A 23411-nucleotide genomic window follows, 5' to 3' on the forward strand; every position below is an offset into this window, starting at 1 on the left:
AATGTGGGATCTGATATGCAAGGTCATGGCCCACCCAATCACAACAGCCCAGGTTTGCCTCAGGTTCCTGGGACACATGGCTGCGTGCACTTACATAGTCCGGCATGCAAGGCTGCACCTCTGCAGATGTGATTAGCTTCAATGTACTCACTGAAAAGGCACCATTTGGACTCAGTACTTGCTGTTCTAGCCCCAATCCTCGCCGCCCTCGACTGGTGGAAAGACCCCTAGTTGGCAGTGGCGGGCGTTCCCTTTGTCACCCCACCCCCCCCAGCGGTCAGTGTCCCTAGTGCTGGATGCTTCACACCTGGGTTGGGGAGTCCACTTTGATTGTCTTGGAACACAGGGCTTATGGTCCCAGGAAGAGCTCTCCTTGCATATAAACGTCAAGGAGCTCAGAGCGATCCACTTAGCTTGCCAAGTGTTTCTTCCCCAGTTCACAGGCAAGGTAGTGCGAGTACTGACGTACAACACGGCAGCCTTGTTCTACATCAACAAGCAGGGAGGAGTGTGCTCCTCTGCCCCGTGTCACAAGGCCATCTGTTTAGATGACTTCTGCATGAAGCACTACATCCCCCTTGAGGCTTCTCATCTTCTGGGAGCCCAGAACACCCTGACAGATCACCTCAGCAGATCTTTCTTCTCTCAGCATGAGTGCTCCTTTCGCCCAGAGGTCACCCAGTTCGTCTTCTGAAGGTGGGGCTCTCCCCAGATAGACCTATTTGCGACCAAGCAGAACAGGAAATGCCATCATTTTTGCTCACTGCTTGGGCACAAGCTGGGCTCCCTTTCAGATGTCATCCTGCTTCCATGAACAGTGCTCCTATTCCATGCATTACCTCCAGTTCCTCTGGTACAAGTTCCTTCTAAAAATCAAATGGGACAAGGCAAGACTTATTCTTATAGCCCTGGCGTGGCCATGTCAACAGTGGTTCGTCATGCTGCTAGATTTATCTGTAACACCCTCACTACCGCTCCTACACTGCCTAGACCTGATCTTGCAAGATCATGGCCATTTACTCCACCCAAATCTCAGCTCCCTTCACCTGGCCACCTGGGTGTTATATGGCTTAACCCAGAGGAGCAAGCCTGTTTAGAGCAATTTCAACAGGTCTTGCTGAGTAGATAGAAGCCATCCACTAGAGCTATCTGCCTCACCAAATGGGAGCTTTCTCAATATGGTCATCCCAACAAGGCCTTTCTCTGACTTGGTCTTCCCTTCAGTCTATTTTGGACTGCTTGCGCCATGTAAAACAAGGTCTGCCCCTCACACCTATCAAGGTGCATCTAGCAGCAATTTCAGCCTTCCACACACCATGAGATGACAATCCACTTTAAGGGGTTAGAGAGACTTTACCCTTGGGTTCGTGAATCGATTCCCCTGTAGAGTTTGAACTTCGCAGGTTCTCCCTTTGAGCCACTGGCATTGTGTCATCTTTTTCTCCTTCAAGGTTACATTCTTTGATAGCGATTACCTCAACCAGAAAGGTCCCTGAAATCAGGGCACTTGCGTCAGAACCATTGTACACGGTGTTCAAGGACAAGATTAAACTGCTCCCCCCCGCCCTTCCTGTCAAAGGTGATCTTGCACTTCCATGGCAACCAAGCTACTTTCCTGACAGTCTTTTTCACAAAGGCACACCAGAATTCAGAAGATTGGCAACTTCACTCATCGACTGTTAGGCATGCCCTCACCTTTACATTGAAGGGACTAAACCGTTTTGTGGATCCATATAACTTTGTGGCAATAGCAGAGAGGATGAAAGGCCTACTGGATAACCTTATGTATTCATTCATGTTACGAGCAGGCAAATGTTCCACCACCTGCCATCTTGACTACTCATTCCACAAGAGCTCAAGCCTCTTCAGCAGAATTTCTGGCCCAGCTCATCAGTGCATATCTTCTCATCCCACTACGCCATTACCCAGCAAAGTCGAGATGACACCAGGTTCAGGCGAGCAGTGTTGCAGTACTCATGTCCATGAGCTGAGTCTACCTCCTTGGGTAGTGCTTGTGAATCACCTAGTATGGAATGGACATGACGAAGCCGTCAAAGAAGAAAAACAGTTACTGATCTTCCGTAACTGTTGTTCTTTGAGATGTGCTGTTCTTGTCTATGCCACGTTAGGTGTGTATGTGCTGTGTGCCCCATTGCTGGAGATCTTCCCTCGATGGTATCCATTGGGCTGACTCTAGTGCCCTCTGGTGCCATGCACTTATGTACCGAAATAAGGGGCGCTGCCAGCCCTGCACCCTCTCAGTTCCTTCTTGCAGGCTAACTCTGACAGAGGGGTAGGAGGGTGGCTTGTGGAATGGACATATCGAAGAATAACAGTTACGGAAAGTCAGTAACCATTTTTTTAAAATAATTTTCTTTCTTTTTCCTCTGTGCTTGAATTTTCCTATCTCCTTAGCTCTGCGATTGGCCTGCCTAATTATAAAAATTAGCCATAGATTTTTATGGCCAGATTTTCAGTTGGTTAAATCAGTTTAACTCTATTGACTTTAGTGGGGCTTCACTGATTTACACTAGCTGAAGACCTGACTCTATTAGCTTGTGACATTTTTGCTTGATACAAATACTGCAAAGTGAATTTTTTCTAGAGCTGGATGAGGAGGCAGAGAGGAGGGAAACATTTCAAACTGGCCAAATAAATTCAATAAATAAACAAGTCAGCATTTGAATGGTTTTACCCAGAATGAGTGTGCCAAGAAAGCAAACAGCGCAAGTCAGCATAGCAAAAAATAGACCAGACCTGAATAAAATAGTTTTAGATATTTATTATTTTCCTTTTATTGACCTGAGTTCTCCCAGCTTAAAAGGCTACACTGAGCATAGAATATGAAAATAGATGTGTCTCATGCTGTTTATTGCAAATAAATTTGATTTTCAGTTAATTGTAGCCGTCATTTTTCATAATTTATGAGTTGCTGTTGCTGGAGAACATCAATCAATCATTGATGCGTTTTGAGGTTGTTGAGTGTGGATTGTTACAGAAGGGAGGGGGACTTGTGATCATTGATCGGTGGACTAAAATCTGCAATGTGGGGGCAAAAACAAAAGGCTCAACTGGCTAGTGAACAGTAGAGTGTAGGCCTAATCCTTACTGTGGGGTCTGGACCACAGACAGAACTGGTGGGGTGGAGAGGAGAGATGCAGTTTTATCTGTTTCATCAGTCAATTCAAGTTCACTTGCTGCTGAGGCTGTGGAACAGGAGTACATGTTCTCCGGTGTGATAGCACAGCAGTGGTATCTGGATTAATTCATCACAGGCTTGCTCCGTGCTCTCTGAGCTGGCTCTCAAGGTTTGCTGGAGCATATGAGCCACGAGTATCCCTGCCCGTCAACTCTGTCAGAAAACTTCATCTATTTTAGTTAATTACGTAGGTGTGAAGTTCACAAATAGTTTATGTACTTTGAGCATTCCAGACCAGAGTGCCTCAACTAGTTGAACCACAGTTATTTCCTTCTCACGCTGAAAAGTTTTTTCTCTGCTTTTATTTGGAGCTGGTGTCAAGTTTGTTGGTCTATCACTCTATCTCCTTCTTTGCACCCTCCTCCCTTCCCTCTTTCCACTGGGAGCTCCATAGCTAACTGAATTAAGCAGATATTTCCCTATTAGGAGAAAAAACAAAATGCCAGCTGCCTGTGGTTAGTGGATCATTCACTGTACAGAAGTTATTGCAGGAGAGAGTACCTGCTAGAAGAGGTCTTTTGCTGGGTCAGCTAAGCGATAACCCACAAAACCCAGAGTACAGCTTAGAACAGCGCTGTTAGTTGTGTTGGCCAGTTTTGTATAGCATCAACAGATGGAAACTTGAGGGAAATCACAAGCTTTGACATGGCTTTAGTGTAGAGATGGGAGCAAAACTCAGCCCTGGATCCAAAGTCAAGGTCCAGAGTGGAACTTGGTATCTCTAATGAGCAGAACCGAATGCACCTGAACATAATGTTTCACAGTCCAGCCCGAGACACAGCTGTCTCTAGGTTAATGTGTTCAAATTCAAATCATTGTAGAAAGCAGTAGGAGCTGAGAACTCCCATCTGAACAGGGATCTGCATCCTGAGTTTAGATATGGGGTTTTAGCCCCTTTTGATAATAAAAAATGAGACAGGCTTTTCTGCCCCAATAAATTTTGGTGGCTGTAATAATTAGAAATATCTTAGATTTATTTACGGAACTTCTGATCGGGCTTTTCTAGTTTAGTGTACACACTGTGTCCAGCGAGAGTTTGAAGTCATCAGGTACATTATGCTGCAAAAAACCCAAACAAACCTGGCAAGGAGTCACAAAGCCTGGGTCAACTGACTTGGGCTTGTGGGACTTGCACTACAGAGCTAAAAAGAGCAGTGTAGATGTTTCCATTTGGAGTCTGAAACCTGGTTAAGGGAGAGTGTCTCAAAACCTGGGCTTCAGCCTGAGCAGAGATGTCTACTCTATTTTTAGCTCTGTAGCATGAGCCCTCACGAGCCCAAGTCAATCTGGGCCGTGAGACTCACCAGTGCAGGGTTGTTGGGGCTTTTTTTTTTTTTTTTTTTAGCAGTATAGATGTGATGCTGGCAGATCAGGTGCCAGCTCATGCCAGAGCCACAGGCCAATTCTCTTCTGTTTTAGTATAGATCAAAGTGATTGTCAAATGTATGTGAGTGTATTTGGTGTTTAAGCTTCATGAAAGCTAGTGGGAAATTACTTGGATTGTTTTCAATTGTCTGTATCCTGTTCTAATGTAGAAAACGTTTACATTGTGTGTACCCCTGTAACTGAATAAGCCATCCAACAAGAAAGAAACCTGGTGGAGTCCAAATGAAGAATTTTGACAGAGAAGTGCTAATTTCAAAGCAAGGGATCATTGTTTGTGATGATCAGAGGTCATTAAAATGCATTCCTCACTCCTTCATCAAAAGAAAAGACCACGTGGGTAGTGACACTGTGAGCTTGTTTTCTCAGAGAAGTGTACCAGAAGCAAAGCAGTGACCCCCAGAGACAATCTGGATACCCTGAAAATATGTTTTGGGAAACTGGCTGTTTATTATATCGCTGCCACCATCTGGAATTACAAATAATGACTCACCTGTGCATGTTTTTTGCCTGCTTTAACCCCTCAATAACTCACATTCTTTTTTCATAGCTAATAAATCTTTAGTTAGTGTATTATAGGATTGGTTGCCAGTTTTGTCTTTGGTGTAAGATACAGAGTACAGTTGATCTGGAGTAAGTGGCTAGCGTCTTGGTACTGGTGTTGTGATTTTTTTATTTGTGACCATTATCACAGCATTCAGTTAGTCTGGTGGCAAGATAGGCTGGAGTGTCTAAGGGAACTTTATGTGACTCCATGGTAAGACTGATATGATCCAAGAGTTCACACTGGTCACCAGCTTGGTGAAATCTAATTATAGAACACATCACAAGCATGGGGTATTCGCCCTGTTTTCTGACAGTCTGCCATGAGGTAGACACTCTCAGTTGTGAGCCACTCCAGAGAGCATGACGTGTCCCAAGAGTTGAGCTAAGCAGAGAGATCAGGATTGGCCTCTACAAGAATTGCTTTGCCTACAACTGAAATTTAGCTATCTCTAAGATGAAACATGGTAGCTGTTTAAGAGTGCATAGCAACAGAATGTGAGAACTGCCATATCCAAGTGGAAGTACAAGGGAGGTTAGTTAGGAAGAATATAATTACCCAAAGTTGGAGTTTGGCCAAGACACCAGATCTAATGCCCCCTACTGGTCCAAAACATTCCTTGAATCCATCAGATTGTGACATACTGTAGAGCTAAGGCAGGGGTGCATTATGTCAGGTAAATGCACAGTGCAGATAAAGCCATTCACAGAATGCCAAAGTCTTTTAAAGTATTTGAATGCTGAAAAAAGAGAATGTAAATTAATAAAAAAAAAATGTGGATTAGAATGGAGCCAGTAATTGCTCCACTAATTGCTCTCCCCAGTTTTTCAGCATAAGTTTCTGAACAGAGTGCTAATAACTGAATCCCCATTCACACTGCCTGGGACTGATTATGAAGCTCTGCAGGTAACTAGACATGAACTCAGGAGTCATTTTCAGGTTATATTTTTAGCCAGCAAAACAATTGCATCTATTTGCAGCCCAATAACTTCTGCTGTGATTATGTCAGAGTGAATAGGCTAAGCTGGGCTGAGAATGGCTAACATTTGGAGCTGAGACCTCCGAAGGAAACCTAGGTCCCACAAGATGTGGTTTCAGTGATTCAAGAGGTGGCACGCTCACCTCTGAATCAGCTCTGAATTAGTGCTCCAGGACTATTTGATAGTGCTGGATATCAGTGGATATGGAAAATAAAATCCTAACCATTGCTGATCAGTAAATGTCCCATGTTACTTCCCCCAAGAGCAGGTGTGTTCTGGTCAAAATCTGTTTGGAGTGATTATATTCTGTCTTAACCTCCCCCGTTTCTCCTCTTTACTTTTAAATTGGATAAGTTTGGTCAAGGCACTATTGTCTGTTACTTAAAGTAGGGGACAAAGAGGCAGGAATTTTATACTATGTTGCCTTGGGAAAGTCATCTAACCTGTCTGCTGTTTTCCATATTTGTAAAATGGGATAATAATACTCAGTTACCTCTCAATGGATTAACTTAACTGATATTTGTAAAGTACATTGTAAGGCACTGTATAAATGCTGGGTAGGATTTTTGTGTAGTTCTGCTGTGTGCTGCTAAGCAGCTGCTGCTGTTTGTGTTTAGTTCGTTCACTCATTTGCTGGTTCGCTCACTGAGGATGAGGTTTCCTGGTGCATGAGGACGTGAACTCTACTTATTTAGACCTTTGCAATACTTTGCACTACTGTGGTGAACATTGTTCCCATTTTGCAGATGGGAAAACCAAGGCACAGAGAGGTTAAGTAACTTGTCTGTCGCATTGGAAGGCTGTAATACAGCCAGGAAGCAAACCATATCTTCCAATTCCCATGCCTGTGCTTTAACCACAAGACCATTAACATTATCCAGCTCTTCCTGGGGAAAGGTGGACTAGTTGCCATTTATTTTTAAAAGTAAATGACAAAGCCAGCTATTTATGAGTGTGTTAGTAAAGATTCCAAGAAACTAAAGAGGAAACAAATCTGTTACAAGAAATGCCAGAACCACGATAGTCCTCACAGGAAAGAATATGAAAAGTAGCTGGTGTGTTTGTTATCATAAGTATTCATAGTAAATTACAAGTGAGATGGTGGACACGTGTTTTGTTCACTGGGACTGAAAATTCACTGTTCATTTTACCATGGTGTACACAGTCATATGTCAGGGCTAATAACAGGTGTCTCATCACTTGTTGAGTGACACTACTCATAGTTAATAGCTTCATAGTATTTTACATTCTCCTAGTACTGTTCAAACGCCTCACTGAATCCTCACAATATCTGAAGTGGGAGACAAGACATATGATCACCATTCTTCAAATGGTAAAGCTGGCGCAGAAGAGTTAAGGCTCCCATTTTCAAAAGTGGCCACTTTGGGTGCCTCAGTTGCTGGCTGGCTGACTTGAGGCACCTAGGGCTTGGTTTTCAATGGGAGTTGCAGGTGCTCACCAACTCTGACAATCAAAACTTAAGAGCTTCAGCTCAGGCATCCAACATTAGAAGCAAGTTTTGAACACTGGGGCCTAAGCTGCTTGCCAAAGGCCATCCGGCAAGTCATTAGAACTCAGGAGTTGCTGTCTCCTCCTCTTGTGCTGAGAGCACTCGACTATAGAATCATAGTAAAGTGGGGCTGGAAGGGACCTCAGTAGCTCATCTAGTCTAAACCCCTGCGCTGAGGCAGGACTAAGTATTATCTAGACAATCTCTGACGGGTTTGTCTAACCTATCCTTACGAACCTATACCACCTGCTTATCCACTAATCATTCAGATGCTGGACAGAAGAATTATTCCAGTTGGATTAAAAACCACAATTCCATGTTCTCTCCTAGGAGCCAACTTCTCTTTGCAAGAGCTGGGCCTTGATGACGCCATGCCCACACATGGGACTTTATACAGGACTGATATAGGGCTGCCTCACTGCGGCTACTCCATCAGTGCTGGCTCAGATGCTGACACCGAGGCAGATGCCATCATGTCGCCGGAGCACCCGGTGAGGCTCTGGGGACGCAATACTAAGTCAGGCCGCAGCTCCTGTCTCTCGAGCCGAGCCAACTCCAACCTCACGCTCACTGATACGGAACACGAAAACACTGAAACTGGTAAGTGACAACTCCAGATAGGCCTTCACAAATGCCTCTCTTCATAGTCCAATTTTAATCTGCTTTGATTTTTTATCTGACTAGGAGAAGGGAGGAAAATGCTCTTAATCATCCCAGGATGTGGCGTTTTGCACTGCCATGCAAAATATTAATTAATGAGCTGCTAGAGAGGCTCCTACTTATTCATTACAAACTGGAGATCAGTAAGTGTCCATGTAATACCCCATCTGCTCTTCATAGGAGCATTTCAGACAAAAAGCATTGAAATCTCCCCTCCTTCCATGCTCATCTCTTGTGCAGATTTTTGGGCCGATAGTTTTCCTCCCTTCCTGTCTGGTTCCTTGACAGTAGCTGCATGGTTTATGTAAATAGGCTGACTGCTTTCTGATGGAAGTGACTGTGAAATATTTTTAGAGACCTTTCCTTTGTGGGAACTCAAAGCTGAAAGTCATGATTTTTTTTTATTTTTGTAGCCTTCTCTCCCCAGCTGCAGAGACTCATGTGGGCTTGGCTGGTGCAGGAGCTTTTTGGTCAGCAGTTCTGCGAGTCCATGTGGGAAGGAGAGAGAATTTTTATACAATTGTGGTTTGACCCTAGTGTTCACACAGCCCTGTGCCTTTGCACCTTTAATTTAATTGCTGCGTCTTAATATAGCTGCTGTCTGCTAGCCCCTTTGGAGCTTGGGCTCAGCAATGAAGGCTGACATGAAGTGACTGCATTGTTTGTTCTCTTTATGCTTCTTGATACGAGTATTGTAGTGACAAATTATGATGATTTTTACTTGGGAAGCCACGACAGGGTAAGGCGTATGCCACCCACATGATTTTCTGTTTAATTCCAACAAAATTACAGCTGAGGCCTATTAAGGTTTTGTTAAATGATAATGATATATGTTAGACAGGCTCAAAGATAACAACCCTCTGTTAATGGATTTAGGAATGGTTTGATATGTTTTTTCATTATCTTTACAGTACTTTTTTACTGCTGCATCCTCAGCAGGATCACACCCATTTTGGCAGGCGAGCTGTTTCAATGGAGTAGCAAAATCAGCAGTTTTAGTTCCAGCTTTGGGCTATGTTGTCTAGTGTTTTGCTAAATGACCTGTGGAACTGTTGGGTGACTTATGGGATCTTGACTTTGGACACCCTGTTAGGTCTTTATTAATAAACAAAACGAAAACCTCACGTCTCTATTCCATTCTCTTGTAGTCCGATCCTTATCGCATCCCTCCCCATGGTATCTGAGCAGTTGTGATCCTGTCCTTCAGCTTTCTCTTTTACTCATGCCCACTAAGAAAAGCAAACCACAGAGGTTTAGGCTTTTTCACAGAAAGAGGGGAGGAACTACAGTAGCCTCTTAGAGTGTTTTTCAGCAAAACATCTTTAAAAAATGGATCCAGGCTTCCATAATGTGGTCTCTGTTGGTGCAAATGCAACTTTGCACATCAAAATCACTTGCATGTGAAATTGTTACACATTAGCACTGGTGCCCAAAATTGATAGGATATACAGTCACATATGTCTAAATACATATCTACCAGATCAGTCTCATTACCATGTTATCTGCAGGCCTAAAATGAACACAACTGAGTTATGTGCATGTACATTCTGTCACTTGTTTGTTCAAATAAAAGTTTAATATTTTCACAGCAAATGACTTGCATCTCTGATGCTACAGTTGCAGAGATGGAAGCCTTCTTGAGGCCACTTTAAAAGTTTGGTCTAGAAAATATGAAGATTGTTGGTTTTTCTTCTTTGGCAATTGGGCTTCTATATCCTAAACTATCAAGCAGGCTATTTTGAGAAACCCCAGATTTATGGGAGAAATGTTTCAGAGGACATGAGATGTGTACAGCAACATAATGCAATGACTCAGTCTACAGGATACCTTTGTTAGTCAATATTAATTGTTGACAGTATTGATAAAAGCTATAGCCTTTAGCTGAACTCAATATGGAGCTTTATGAAGCTGCCATGAATAGCAGGTTTTATGGGGTTCATTAAAACCAGTTTTTCCATTGCAGGTTAATGTCAGCAATTTTTATGTTCATTAATTATCCAAAATAAATAAGCAATATTGACATCTAATGTCTGTAAATCCCAAGCCTTCTGGGCAGGTTTATAGTTAGGCCATAATTGTGTGTTTTGCAAAATGAAATATTTGGTTCTTCACATTCAGAAGCAGGTTTGCACAAGTGCCAATGGCCTTGGGGAGAAGGCTTACTTTGGTTAGTAACTACCATCAGAATCCATCCTCTTGGCCTGGGGAAGACAGCTCCAATGGTGTTGGTTATGTGACATGTGTATAATAGTCCATATACACAAAACCACGCACCCAGGCGGCAGGCATGGAAAACCATGAGATGCTGTGACTCAGCTGATCCCAGTCTTTTCAGGCAGGCAAGTGCATTTGCTAGATTAAGTGCTTATCTTCGTTGCAAAGGTAACTCAACTGTTATAACTCGACTGTTGCCTCGAACTTGAGACCCATCCACACACACAACCCGTAGCTCAAGTGGTTCTTTTAACTAAGATTGGCTGGCCTGTCAGGGATAGAAGCTGTTGCTTGAGTTAGAGCCACTTGCTAATGGCTAACACGATCGGTTTGTGATGTTAACTCAGTCATCAGTGCAGCTCCAGTGTTATTTTATAGTGTGGCCGCCCTCACTGGGGAGGAATTAACTGAAGTGTAAAGAACCTGAGTTAACTCTGCTCTGAAGACCTAGCCTAAGGCTTTACAAGACAGTAACTTCCTTATCCCTGTCTCCTGCAGTATCTCCCTAGCTTAGTGATGTACCAGCCTCTCAACTGCTATCTGCCTCAGTTCCATAGGATATCCTATAACTGTTGGTTTGAATCCAGGAGTTTGTCATCCTGTGAGAGACTAGGGTTTTGAGCAGTTTGAGCTCCCCTGCAGGTTAGAACACTCAATGTATGTGTGGGCAGTGTTGACGTACCATGGGTCATCCCAGAGGATCGATCTTGAGTTCATCATTCAGGTCAGTACGAGAGCAATAGTGGAGTCTGTGACCCTGATCCAATAAAGCACTAATACAATTCATTGTTAATGTTAAACATGTCACTAGTCCCAATCCTGGATCAGGCTATGTGAGATGAAGGGACATTATTTTGCTGGCAAGCAATGGAAAAAGCTTGAAGTATCTGTACGGATTCCCTTCCCACTAGGTGGAAACTACTTCTTACTGTTTTCTGAGCATTCTGAGCAGGATTACACTACAACTGGCTGATAACACGTAAAAAGAGGTCTGTGTGAAAGGGGAGTTCCATCCTATTTTAAAAGCAACAGCCATTTTTTTCAGCTTCTGGCTGTTGCAAAGCAGTCCAGGTAAGTAAGTATGGTTTGTTTTGTTTTGTTTTTTACTAGTAGGATTTCATTTTGGCTCTGTGTTATTCTGTAGCAAGGTACACACGTGGTTAAACATGAGAGGGAGAGGGAGAGAGAGAGAGCTCTTTTTCATTAGCAGTACTAGTCAGCAGTGATTAATGTCGTACATGTGCAGAGTGGAGCTGATGTCTCTCTCTCTGATCATTTCCTGTGGGGAACAGTGTGGGCACAGCATCAGGAGGCCAGAAGGAGCTCAGAGACAGGATGAGTAACATCAGATGACTCAGAATGGTTCAACATCGCCAGATACTGTACAGAACCAACTGCTCAATTATGATATATTCTACAAAGGAATTATGATATACTGGGAAAGAGGTACAGTGTAATTATCTTGTCCATCTGACTTGGAGGTGGGCATAAATAAAAATCTTAGATTCAGTCACTCTTGAACTTGAGAGGATTCTAGATCCATAATTTGTGTCCTGGACCCCTGGCTATCTAATTGTGCTTTATTGCAGGTGGCACTTGAAAAATTGAGAAACCCATGCATGAAACCAGTGTGATTCTTTTTCCTCTTTAAAAAACTGCATGTGAATTTTTTGTTCACCAAAGGGGCCAGAATAACACCACTGGAGCTCAAAGTCCTAAATGTAACCATGGAATGGATACAGTATGATCAACGTAGCGCAGCATTCCTCTTACACCGCCCCTTTAAAGTACCAGTTCATTCAGGAAGCTTAGTTGAATCTCAACATCCATTTAACTTTTGGCTCCACTAGTGAAATTGCTGATTAGTGCCAAATGTGGTGATGGTGCCGTTAGTGATATGGACACTTACTCTTTGGTGACAAGATTAAGAACACTGATTCATTCCACAGAGACATTCCAACACCTTTTAGATAGAAATTAATTTTCTTTCAGTAACTACTGGGTTGCATTTAAATGAACTTTGTGAAGCTCTCATGAAGATTGGCCAGACAAGGAGCAATTCTGCTCTCCTAGCCTTACTAGGATGATGGTGGAAAAAATGAATGATATTTTGCTTTCCCATCAAAACAGATGGCTCATTCTGCTTGGTTAAATATGCTACGCAACCAGGTTTCCTGTATATGTTTCTGTTCCTCTATGAGATCAGAAAGTTGTCATAATGATCAAACCACACACATCAAAATCTCATCTGCTTTTTGCAAACGTTTTCTCTTTAGAGCTACATTACAACAGCTAAGGCAACCTATGTCAAATTGTGCTTATTTTTGTGGGTTTTTCTCATTCCTTGCAGTGGTCTGTTATCCATCCATCTGATGTAGTCCATAAATACCAGCAGTAGCTGTATCCTTGATCCACACCTTCTAAATCATTCTGAATCTCTGAAGGGAATAATATTTTTTCAGATTTCCTTGATTCCCAAATCATGTTGATTCAGTTCACTGGCCCAAAATACAATTCAATACATTAGTATAATTAGCAGCACCAGAATTACTGTGTAATCTTAGCATTACAAATTATTCCTTAATACCCTTGTTGATTATCAGTAGTGACTTTTCTTTTTATTACCAAGTTTTGCTGACTAATTTCCTTTTAGGCTTCATACACTCTGTTAATATATTACTCAGATTGCAGCAACATCATCTTTTTTCAGAATTAAATAATGCATTCTAAAGTACTTTCAGTAAATGAGTGCATGCCTCAGATATGTTTACTCTCATTTTCAAATGGCGTAGGCAAAAATGTGATACTCAGAGTAGGAAGATTTCAAAAAGATGTAAAAAAAATATTTCTTCAAAACAAAAATACCCTATGGTTTCTCATACTTTCCCTATACTTTCTGAGTAGATGGAGACAAGAATAAATCAGAATTATGTAGGCAAGATTAGAGGCCTGCTGGCTGTCATTCATCCCTTGGTTCACCTAGCAATGACATTATATTAACAAGATATCTCAGCTTGAAATTAAAACTGGCCAAAAGCCAGATGCAAGATAAATTGCACAGGATAGCAGGGCACGCAGGAGAATTGGAATAACAAATGGCCTGATGCAGGACTCATTGCAATCACTGGGAGTCCCTGACTTCAGCGAGATTTGGACCAAGTACAAAGGATTCTTCTCCTACATCCTCTGATACTAACCCAGACAATTAAGATTTTAAGAGCAGTAAGCGATTCTAATAGTCTATTGGGACTACCTAGATATTGCAGTCTATAATACCCCCTTTATGCATGAAGCTGTTCTCAATCATGGAAGCCCAGATGATGACCATGAATAGAGGAGATACTTCCATTCTCTTTAATCCTCTAGGCTGCTGATACTCTCATAAAGTGCACTCTGTCTTGAAGGAGACTTTAATTACATAAGCCTCCCAAATGCTATCTTCTCCACTGGAAAATGGTTCCTTTAAAGGCCATCACACCCTCTCTGTTATTTTTGATCCAACTTTGTAGTTGCTGAAGTCATGTAGGGTAAATCCCTCATAAGCCCTTTGTGTCGCTCTCATGTTTTGTCTTTTTTCCTTCCCCTTTCTCAGTATTAGGGTCTAGGCACAAGATCGGAGGAGAGTAGATACCTCTTGAAAGATGGAAATGTGTGAAATTGTCTTAGTCTAATGATATGGAATAGTCTTTAACACAGCTTTATCTTGGTAGGATACTAAATTGGTTGGATCAGAGACAGCAGAGCTATAACTAGACCTGGTCGGGAATTTTGTAGCAAAATTTTTCATTTAGTTGTTGAAACTGAATCTTTTTGCAGGAAAAGGTTGGCTTGATAAATTTCTCAACTAAAAAAAAACTGAAAAAGGTTTTAAAAAAGGATTTCAGCATTTTCAAAAGAAATGTTCTGTTTGTGAAACAATTTTTCATTTTGACATTTAAGCAAATTATTTTTAAAATGGTCACAATTCAAACAAAAACATTTTGAAATTACCTAAATGAAACATTTTGATTGACCTAAGCTGCTTTTTTTTTTTTCAGAAATTTGCTTCATGAAAATTTTCATTATTTAATGCAATAATAGGATTTTGATGTTTTTGTCCCAGATTCAGAATGAGAAATTTTTTTTTTAAAATCTGAAAAATGTTCATGGGACAGGAAAATCATCTCCTACATAACTATTATCTCCCCTTACATTCAACCAAAAAGCTGTCCACTAAGTAGAAAAAGCCTTTAAAATCAGGAAACATTTGGATTGTGTGCTTGCGCGCGCGCTTTCTCTCTCTCTCTCTCTCTCTCCCCATTGCTGAATTAAGGACTAGGAGGCCAAAGCCCATTGAGGTAGATTTCATTGGGCTTTAAATCCTATCCTACATTCAGATCAGAAGAAGCCAGAAAGTCTTGCAATTGCTTCTTGGCTTTCTGAGCTAAGAGGTGAAAACATTATCTAAAAGTTGTATCTGATCAACTAGTCTCCAGAAAAAAAACAACTCTGAATGTGTCCCAATGGGAAAATTGTCCCACGCTAACCTGTATATTGCTTATTGCTTCATTCTCTGCCTTTAAGGAACTAAGCCAGCATGCCATAAGGATAAGCTGCATGACAGAGGATGGTTTGTTGGTTTCATATTATTTATTACTATTATTATTACTCTGAAACTAGTTAAAAAAAACAACAGCCCTCCAAACTGAGTAACCAATCATGGATGCTGACATAGGAGGACTTGTAGAAACCAAATATAAAACAATATATTTATATTAAATAATTATATTTATGAATATTGCTGGTAACTTGCCAACTATTCTATACGTAAATCTGAATGTATTGAGTTTTGATACCATTTCCCTGTGCCTTAAATAACTTTCTTCTCTTGGTTCCAGTGCACTTGAGGGAATACAGGGAGGTACTGATACAGATATGCTGAGGAATATTTTAATGTCTTGCTGGCATGTCTGACCTCTGACAGGGAAGAACCTGTCATTGTGAAAGGGTAGATCAGGGCCCATATCCATTGCCAACTGATCCCTCCACTGGAGACTGAAGTCTTCTGTTTATCCAAAATGCAGGCAGAAAATCATAGGCTTCCCCACTCTGTCCTCACGTCAAGCCTCAAACCAGGGCTGAAGGATCACATCTAGTCATAAGATAACAGCTCAGTCTACATGGCCCATTCATGGGCCTGGCGCTTCTGTTAGGATACCATTCTTAGTGTATTGTTGTTGTTTATCTTGCAGTAATGGCAACAATGTGCTAGTGGCTATGCAAACATAGGAAGGTGCAGCTTCTGCCGTGAGAGTTTGTGATCTAAAAACCCATCACATATGCTGTTCATTAGCTGTTAGATCAGTGGTCCCCAACCTTTCGTCTGGCGGGCGCCAGATGAAGGACCACTGTGGCGGTGGAGCACCCACTGAAATGCTGCCAAAATTCGGGGGTGATGCCTCTCGATGACATCACTTGTTGGTGACAAGCATCGTCATCGAGAGGCGTCCCCACCGAAATGCCACTGAAATTCGGTGGCATTTCGGCGGGTGCTCTCCTGGGGGCCAGGATGCAGGCACATTAAGATGCCCCTGCGGGCGCCATGGCACCCACAGGCACCGCGTTGGGGACCACTGTGTTAGATCATAATGACACTGACTGCAATCCATATTGCTGGTCAAAAACACAAGACTAGTAATACTGTGACATTTTCAGTGTTCGCTGTAGTCATATAGACATTGGCCATAATTTATAAAGCAATGCTTGGTCACTACTAACATGGACTAGTTTTGAAAGAGTCTGTCACCGGTCCCCTCTATTAAAAAAGTCATCTAGTCTTCCTAGTAGAGAGTTTCTGAAAACAGCTTCAGATGTGTCGGGAATCAGGGCCTACAACAGAGCCAATCTCTGGACAACCTAACAAGCACAGCTGGCCTGTAGTAGGCTGCCTAATTGTCTACACCACCTGATTGGCTGGAAGCATCAGTGGATCTGTTCTTAAGCCCAGCAGTAGCAGCAGTTCAGTGGCTGTTCCAAGCATTTGCCCATGGCTGAGAGAGCTGCTCCTTTGCCTCGCTCCAGATAACTCAGTTCTGACTCTCACCTCCAATTCCTGACCTCTGACTGTTGGCTCTCGCTCCTGGCCTCTGACTCTGGTTCTGACAATGGGCGCTGATTCCTGGCTGTGGAGGCCTACTGTAGCCACTAGGCATATCTTGGTCACTAACAGAATGTGGCTCGGGCAACATATATCTGTTTATCATTAGCACTGAGTAAGAAGGCAAGTGTAGACATTAGATGTTGTTTATGTGACTGGAAGGAAGGATAGTTTTGTGGTTAAGGCACTGGACTGGGACTCGGGAGATTGGGGTTTAGTTACTGGTTCTGCTACAGACGTCCTGTGTGAGCTTGGCCAGCTCAGTTAGGCCTGGATGCACAAAAGAAGTTAGATGCCTAAGTCTCTGTCTCAGCACCACTGCGATGCCCAAAACTCCTGCTCCACCCTGCAGGTGCCTGAACTCAGTGCCTACATTTTTGCAATAAAAGTTCCCTCGGCACCTATGTTTCCCCACTGAGCTTGCACACCGCTGCCTCCCTCAAGGTGTCTGGGAGCCTGTCTCCCACCTGAGCCCCAGAGCAATTCACAAACCAGGAAAGATAGGCCACCTCAGGAATGTGCAGGACCCGACTGTGCACATCTACTGGATTGGGCCCTTGAGGTGAGGTCATACAAAACAGCTGGAGGGAAGGAGGAGGAGGAAAACAACCTCCCTCACAACTTTTAGCTGAGTGATTAGGGTACTCACCTGGGATGTGAGCAGCTTGCGTTGATCTAAGTATGTCCCTGCTCTCTGCTGAGAGTCCTGTTGCCCCCTGAGGTTCCGGTTCCCCACTCCCCACCAGGATCATAGCAGTCGACTGGACTCTAGGCTTGGATCTCCCCACCAGAGGCAAGAAGCCCTGGGGACAGAGGGTGAGAAGCCCCAGTGACAGCTGGGCTCCTGGTAGGGAGCTTCACTGAGCGGAGAGTCCTGGCTCTCAGTCCCCCACACTGCCCCTCTTCAGTCAGTGGAAGTGCTCCTGGTGAAATTGCGCACTTCCCACAGAAAGACGTAGTGTGGATATCAGCCTGCGGTGACTGTGAGTCGGCCAAACATAGGTCGACTTAAGATTGTAGTATAGATGTGACCCGAGTCTCACTTGTTGAAGATGTTACACTGTGGATAAATAACCAGAGTCATTGGACTGGGGGGGACAGGATCCTGCATCTCCCCCATCCTGGTTAAGTGCTCCAATCACTAGGCTATAGAGTCATTCTTATTCTGAGTCTTGCTGTCTCTCTGGCCTAGCACCCTGAACCTTCCAGGGTCTATATATACAAATCTGTACTGTAGGTAGGGTGAAGGCTTTTACACCAGAAACTTTAATCCAGATTTCACGCTGTCTTGGGTGGAGACTCACACTTCTGTCTCCAGGCCAGGGATTTTCCAGGCTGCACAGTTCCCTGCCTACTCTGTGCTATTCCCAGCAAGGCTACCTAAACAAGCCAGTGTGTGTTTTGCCTTCTCTTCAAAGGCTATAAACAGTATAATTTTCAGCAGTTAGAAGTTATCACACAGCTCTTTGTAAGCAAGCACATTTATTCTTAAGTTGAAAGCATTGCAATGAACATTAAACAATTATATAGGAACCTACACGCATGCTAATAAGTTTATCAGAGATTATCCCCCTCTTCAACACTTAACAAGGGCTTTGGTAGGAGTCAGTCCTTCAAACACCACAAAGCGGTTTTCATGTTACAAGTTCATAACAGCCTTAGCTCAGAGCTCGCACACCCATGAGTCAGTTAGTTTTTCCTTTTATGAAGGTGCCTATTTGAAAACTTAACAAATAGACAGAGGAGGCTGGCACCATGGGCTAATTGACGTGAGCACCAACAACTCAGTAGCAAATGAGATACGACAGGTAGGGTGCACTGACTGTGAAGGACACTAAAAGTGAATACGAGCGGCTTGATGCAAAGCCAGTGGAGGGATTCATAGTGAGGGGTACATGGCCACAATGACGGGCTTGGACCTTTGATTGTGAGACTCCGAGAACAGGTGATCAGCTGACAATGGTCCTTTCCTTGTGGCTTAGCTTTTATATCACCGGAGATGGAGAATTTGCATTCACCTCCCTCCTTGAGAGGTTATAAACAATCCCAGCCCAGAATAACACATAAACCATTCATTTAATACACTGGACCAATGCTACTTAGACTTAATTTAATAAGGTCTCCCCAGGATATGGCAGGAAATTGCCCTGTCACAGTCTCTATGCTGATGATTCAGAGATCTGCTTCTGTCATCTACACCTGTCCGTTTCTGTCCAAACTAAAATCTCAGCCTCTCTGAATCTCTCTTTGGCTGTCTAGCTGTCAGCTCAAGCTCAGCTTGGCTAAAACAGAGCTCCTAATCGTCCTCCCTGTCAAGGACTCCTCACTCCCTCGTTTCTCGATTACTGTAGACAACACCACCTCCCAGCCAGACACTTGCTCCCATCAACCAGGCATCAGCTTTGACTCGGATCTCTCTCTGCGTCCTCACATCTGGGCTTTGTGTAAATGTTGCCAATTCTTATTCTTTCTTATTCATCCTCACAGCTCAGACTCTTGTCCAAACTCTCCTCATTCTGCGGCTTGATTACTGCAACATCCTTCTCTCCGGCCTTGACAAGGCGGTCTGGCCCTTCTTATGTCCATTCACAATGCTGCTGCACGGATTATTCTCCAAGCCCGTCACTGTGGCCATGTACCCCTCACTATGAATCCCTCCACTGGCTTTGCATCAAGCCGCTCGTATTCACTTTTAGTTTCCTTCACAGTCAGTGCACCCTACCTGTCGTATCTCATTTGCTACTGAGTTGTTGGTGCTCACGTCAATTAGCCCATGGTGCCAGCCTCCTCTGTCTATTTGTTAAGTTTTCAAATAGGCACCTTCATGCTTTCTCCCTTGCTACCCAACACAGCTGGGAGGTGCTCCTCTTGAATATCTGCAGCGCTAGCTCATTATTCACCTTTACATCCCTCCTCTTAAACTCTCCTTTGCCGTGATGAGTACAAAAAAACTTAACAATGGTTAGGCAGCTAAATATGCAGAGACCACTGACCTATCATGCTAACCAATATTGTCTCATTGTTTCCATGTACCCCCCATCTGTCTCTTTCCATTTGTTGTCTCTTGTCTTTATAGTTAGAATGAAAGTCTCCTGGAGCAAGAGTCACCTTTGTGTTCTGTGTTTGTACAGCACCTAGCACAATGGGGGGTCCCTTTTCTTGACTAGAGCGCCTAGGCACTTTGATCCTACAAACAAATAATAACGGCTTGTAAAAGCACTTTGAGATCATCTGGGATGAAAGCTGTTATATAAACATAAACCATTAGTATTATTAATGTTTGAGAAAGCAAAGTGTTTTTCTCTATGGTTGGTTCTAATCCATCTAGCCACTTAATAAGCTAAATTCCCAATAGGAGAGATGACAGATAGAATGCAGCATATGTTCAGATAGTTCTACAGGATCTGTAGACTCCCTTAAGGATGAGATGTTCTATTTCTCAGACGGTTGGTTTGATCCTATGCCAAGAGAACTACTGTGTAGTGGGTAGAAGAACTATTTCCATAGATATATGTAGGAGGGAATTGGTATTGTTACTAAACAAACCTTTTAGGACACCTAAAGTGGGGACTTGATTGTTAGAGCAGTGATCCTGGCTCTGAATTAAACACCACCTCTAAACATCTTCACCCCGTTTATTGAAATCCAAGGTTAGCATTCTGGATGGCCAAGGTATGACTGCTCCTGAATGAGTGCGCTTGGTGAAGGAGAGTTAGCAGGGAGCATCCCCAGTGGTACTGCTTGTTCTCCATGAGCCTTAGTAAACAAAACATCTAAGCAGGCTGGGGCTGGGGGTAGGAGGGAGTCAACAGTGCCAGAACCAGCATAGAACTGTTAGGTTTTTGAGACAGGTGGGATGTCCTGGTGCACCTGCATGCTCGCCCACACTCTGTGTTGTGCCTTATAGGCACAGTCTAGCTCCAAATGATGCTCCCCTTGACACAGCAAACACACAGGACAATTTGGAGGTGTGCTCTGATGAAGCATGTTTTTATTGCTGTGGAAAATGTCTGTTGTGTGACTTTGAAAGCTTCATCCAGTTTCCTTACACAGTTTACAGTTATTAACCCTCATTGCATGTTCAAAATCTCTTTTGAAAAAAACCATCAGCCCCATTTCCTACTTCCCTGCTCCACCTGTCTTCCATCCCAAGGAACCACTCAGGTGGCAAACCATGCTTTTCCTTTATTCCTATCGGTGTCTCTGGTCAAAGTTCCACCCAGGTTCTTATTTTCTTCACTCTGCTATAGTCAGCAAACAGATTTGTTTCTCTAGATAGAGAACAAAAGCCTCTGCAAGCCAACTCATTTCCTTTCCAGAGTTCTTGGAGGGCAGCGCTGGGACAGAGTGGGAAAGAAAACTCTTATCAAGTGTTGGAGGGATAAAGAGAACTCTTTTTCCCTCTCTTATTATTATTGGGAAGATTCTCTTAGCCTCCCTACCTCTTTAGGGACTAGTAACATATTGAAAAGATCTTTCATGCAGACAGAGAACAAACACACTGAAGAGCTGCATCAGAAAGGAAAAAAATACTTACCAGTAATGATGTTTGTCACAGTCCCTCTGACTTTCCCCATCCTCCAAAGGAAGTTCTCTGTCTCATGGAGTCAAATCTTAATGCTCCTTATTCTGGCAAACTTCTGTAGAAATAAAACTATTTCCCCATGCTTATTCTCTCCCCCACCCCTTCCTTACATCTCCTTGTCAATTGCTGGAAATGGGCTATTTTGATTACCACTACAAACAGTTTTTTCTCTCCTGCTGACAACAGCTCACCTTAACTGATTGCTCTCCTTATAGTGTGTATGGTAACACCCATTGTTTCATGTTCTCTGTGTGTATATATATGTCTTCCTACTGTATTTTCCACTACATGCATTCGATGAAGTGGGGCTGTAGCCCACGAAAGCTTATGCTCAAATAAATTTGCTAGTCTCTAAGGTGCCACAAGTACTCCTGCTCTTTTTGCGGATACAGACTAACACGGCTGCTATTCTGAATTCTGTAGAGCAGATTCACTGAGGGCTAGCTTGAATGGCGGAAGTTTTACCTCTATATGAAGTGAATGACCATATAGGCTAGCTCCATTTGGTTCCTTCAGGTAGGGACTGTTCAGAAAGATCACGTTCCTCAAACACTAGGTCCCTTCCACTCAACAAATTGGCACAAGCAGTTGCCTTGTCTTGTCTGACAACTGAACAGAATCATCTCAGTTGGGGCCGCATGTGAGAGGAAGAGTCAGGCTCATAATGGTAGAGTGAATTCACTTTTCATCTTACCAAGGTAGGAAAACTGATTTGCATGATATGATGTGTGGCTGTCTGGATCAAGATTTAGATCCCGTCTGCTGTAATATAAGGATTGTCTCTGTCCAGACTTGTTGCTCCCTTCAATGCTATGTAGTTTGCATTGTACCAGCTGACTGCCACTTCCTGCCCAAGAGATGATACATTCAGTCCTTAGTTAGTGGCAACGCTAAGGTTGGGCACCTCTAGGCTTCGCAGCTCATAGCTCCAGCACTTCTTGGCTTGCTGCATCAGTTATGAATGTTAAAAAAAAAAAAAAAAAAAAAAAAATTACTTCAGCCTCAGCACCTAATGGATTGAGCCCCAGCACCTTTTTCATTACAACTTAAGCAGTGGATACATTTCAGTAGCTCTTGAGATCCTGTGAGATGAATGGCCTTGACGCCTTAACGGTGCTTTTCTGTCTCTAATATCAGTGATGACTATGCCTTACACAGTTCTTGAGACAGGTATGTGCAAATCAGCTGAGCATCCGTGTGAACGAACAGCTACACCCACAAATGGCCATTTGTGCATGCAACTCTCCCTGTTTGCAGTTGCAGTCATGGTAATTATGCTTACTGAATTTTGAAAATTGTGCCCATCAATGGCTTGCCCAAAGTCACACATTCAATCGGGCAAAACCTGGGACTAGAGCCATTTCAGGAGATCTGACATCCAGTCCCCTACTCTATCCACAGGCTTTGAGATGCTGAGTGAGGTTCTCCCCGGGTGTGTATTGGCATAGCTCCATTGACTTCAACTGTTGGACGATTGGAACTTCACCGATTTATGCTAGCTGAGGATCTGGCTGTCGAAATTCACACAAATGAAAAAGGCATTTTTCTGGGGGGTGTTAAATCTGATTTATTAAAGTCCATGAAAAGGTACTGTATAGCAATTGCCTTTTTCTGCGTTACAAAAAGAAATTGCACTCTAAGGTAACTCTGTTAATAAAAAATAAAGCTAGCACTACTGGTGCTTGAGGCACAAGGCAAAACAACAGTCTCATACAAGATATCCACTTGGTAAAATACTTCACCTAATGTCTCATGGAACGATGATTGAAATGTCAGGGTCAGTTGGGTTTAAGATGCTGAAAGACCTTGTCAACATGGTAGGAACAAAATGCAGGTTTTAGGGAGAAATTCGCAGAACAAATCAACTGGTTGATTTAAAAAGAAATTCTCTAGCCAATTCTGGAGCGCCATACTCTGGAGGATCATAGTTCAGTTTTCAGTGTCCCACTGTTTGGATTATGTAGTAAATATCAGAGTGCAGGAACTGAAGAGAAGGGGATGGAATATAATGGAGAAATCCAAAGCAGGAAACGATCTTGAAAAAATCACATTCATAAAAGAGAGACAATATTTGTGATTATATGCACATAGATATGTTTTCTTTAGAGATGGTGGGTAGTTCATTAGCCTCTAAAAATGACACCCATCTAATCATATCTTTTATTTAAAAAATAAAATAACACCTTACACCTGTTAACCT

At 42.9% G+C, this 23411-nt stretch overlaps 1 protein-coding gene across 7 annotated transcripts in view; it reads left to right on the forward strand.

Moving 5' to 3' along the window:
- The window catches only part of TENM4 (teneurin transmembrane protein 4), a 971473-nt gene that overhangs the window by 522501 nt on the left and 425561 nt on the right, over positions 1-23411 (forward strand). For all 7 annotated transcript variants that reach the window (XM_075061790.1, XM_075061784.1, XM_075061786.1 and 4 more), the window contains exon 4: positions 7947-8216. In XM_075061790.1, the coding sequence (XP_074917891.1) occupies positions 7947-8216 (270 nt within the window). The remainder of the gene's footprint in view (positions 1-7946; positions 8217-23411) is intronic.

This window comes from Chelonoidis abingdonii, chromosome 1 (genome assembly GCF_003597395.2).
Source record: "Chelonoidis abingdonii isolate Lonesome George chromosome 1, CheloAbing_2.0, whole genome shotgun sequence".
NCBI lineage: Eukaryota > Metazoa > Chordata > Testudines > Testudinidae > Chelonoidis > Chelonoidis abingdonii.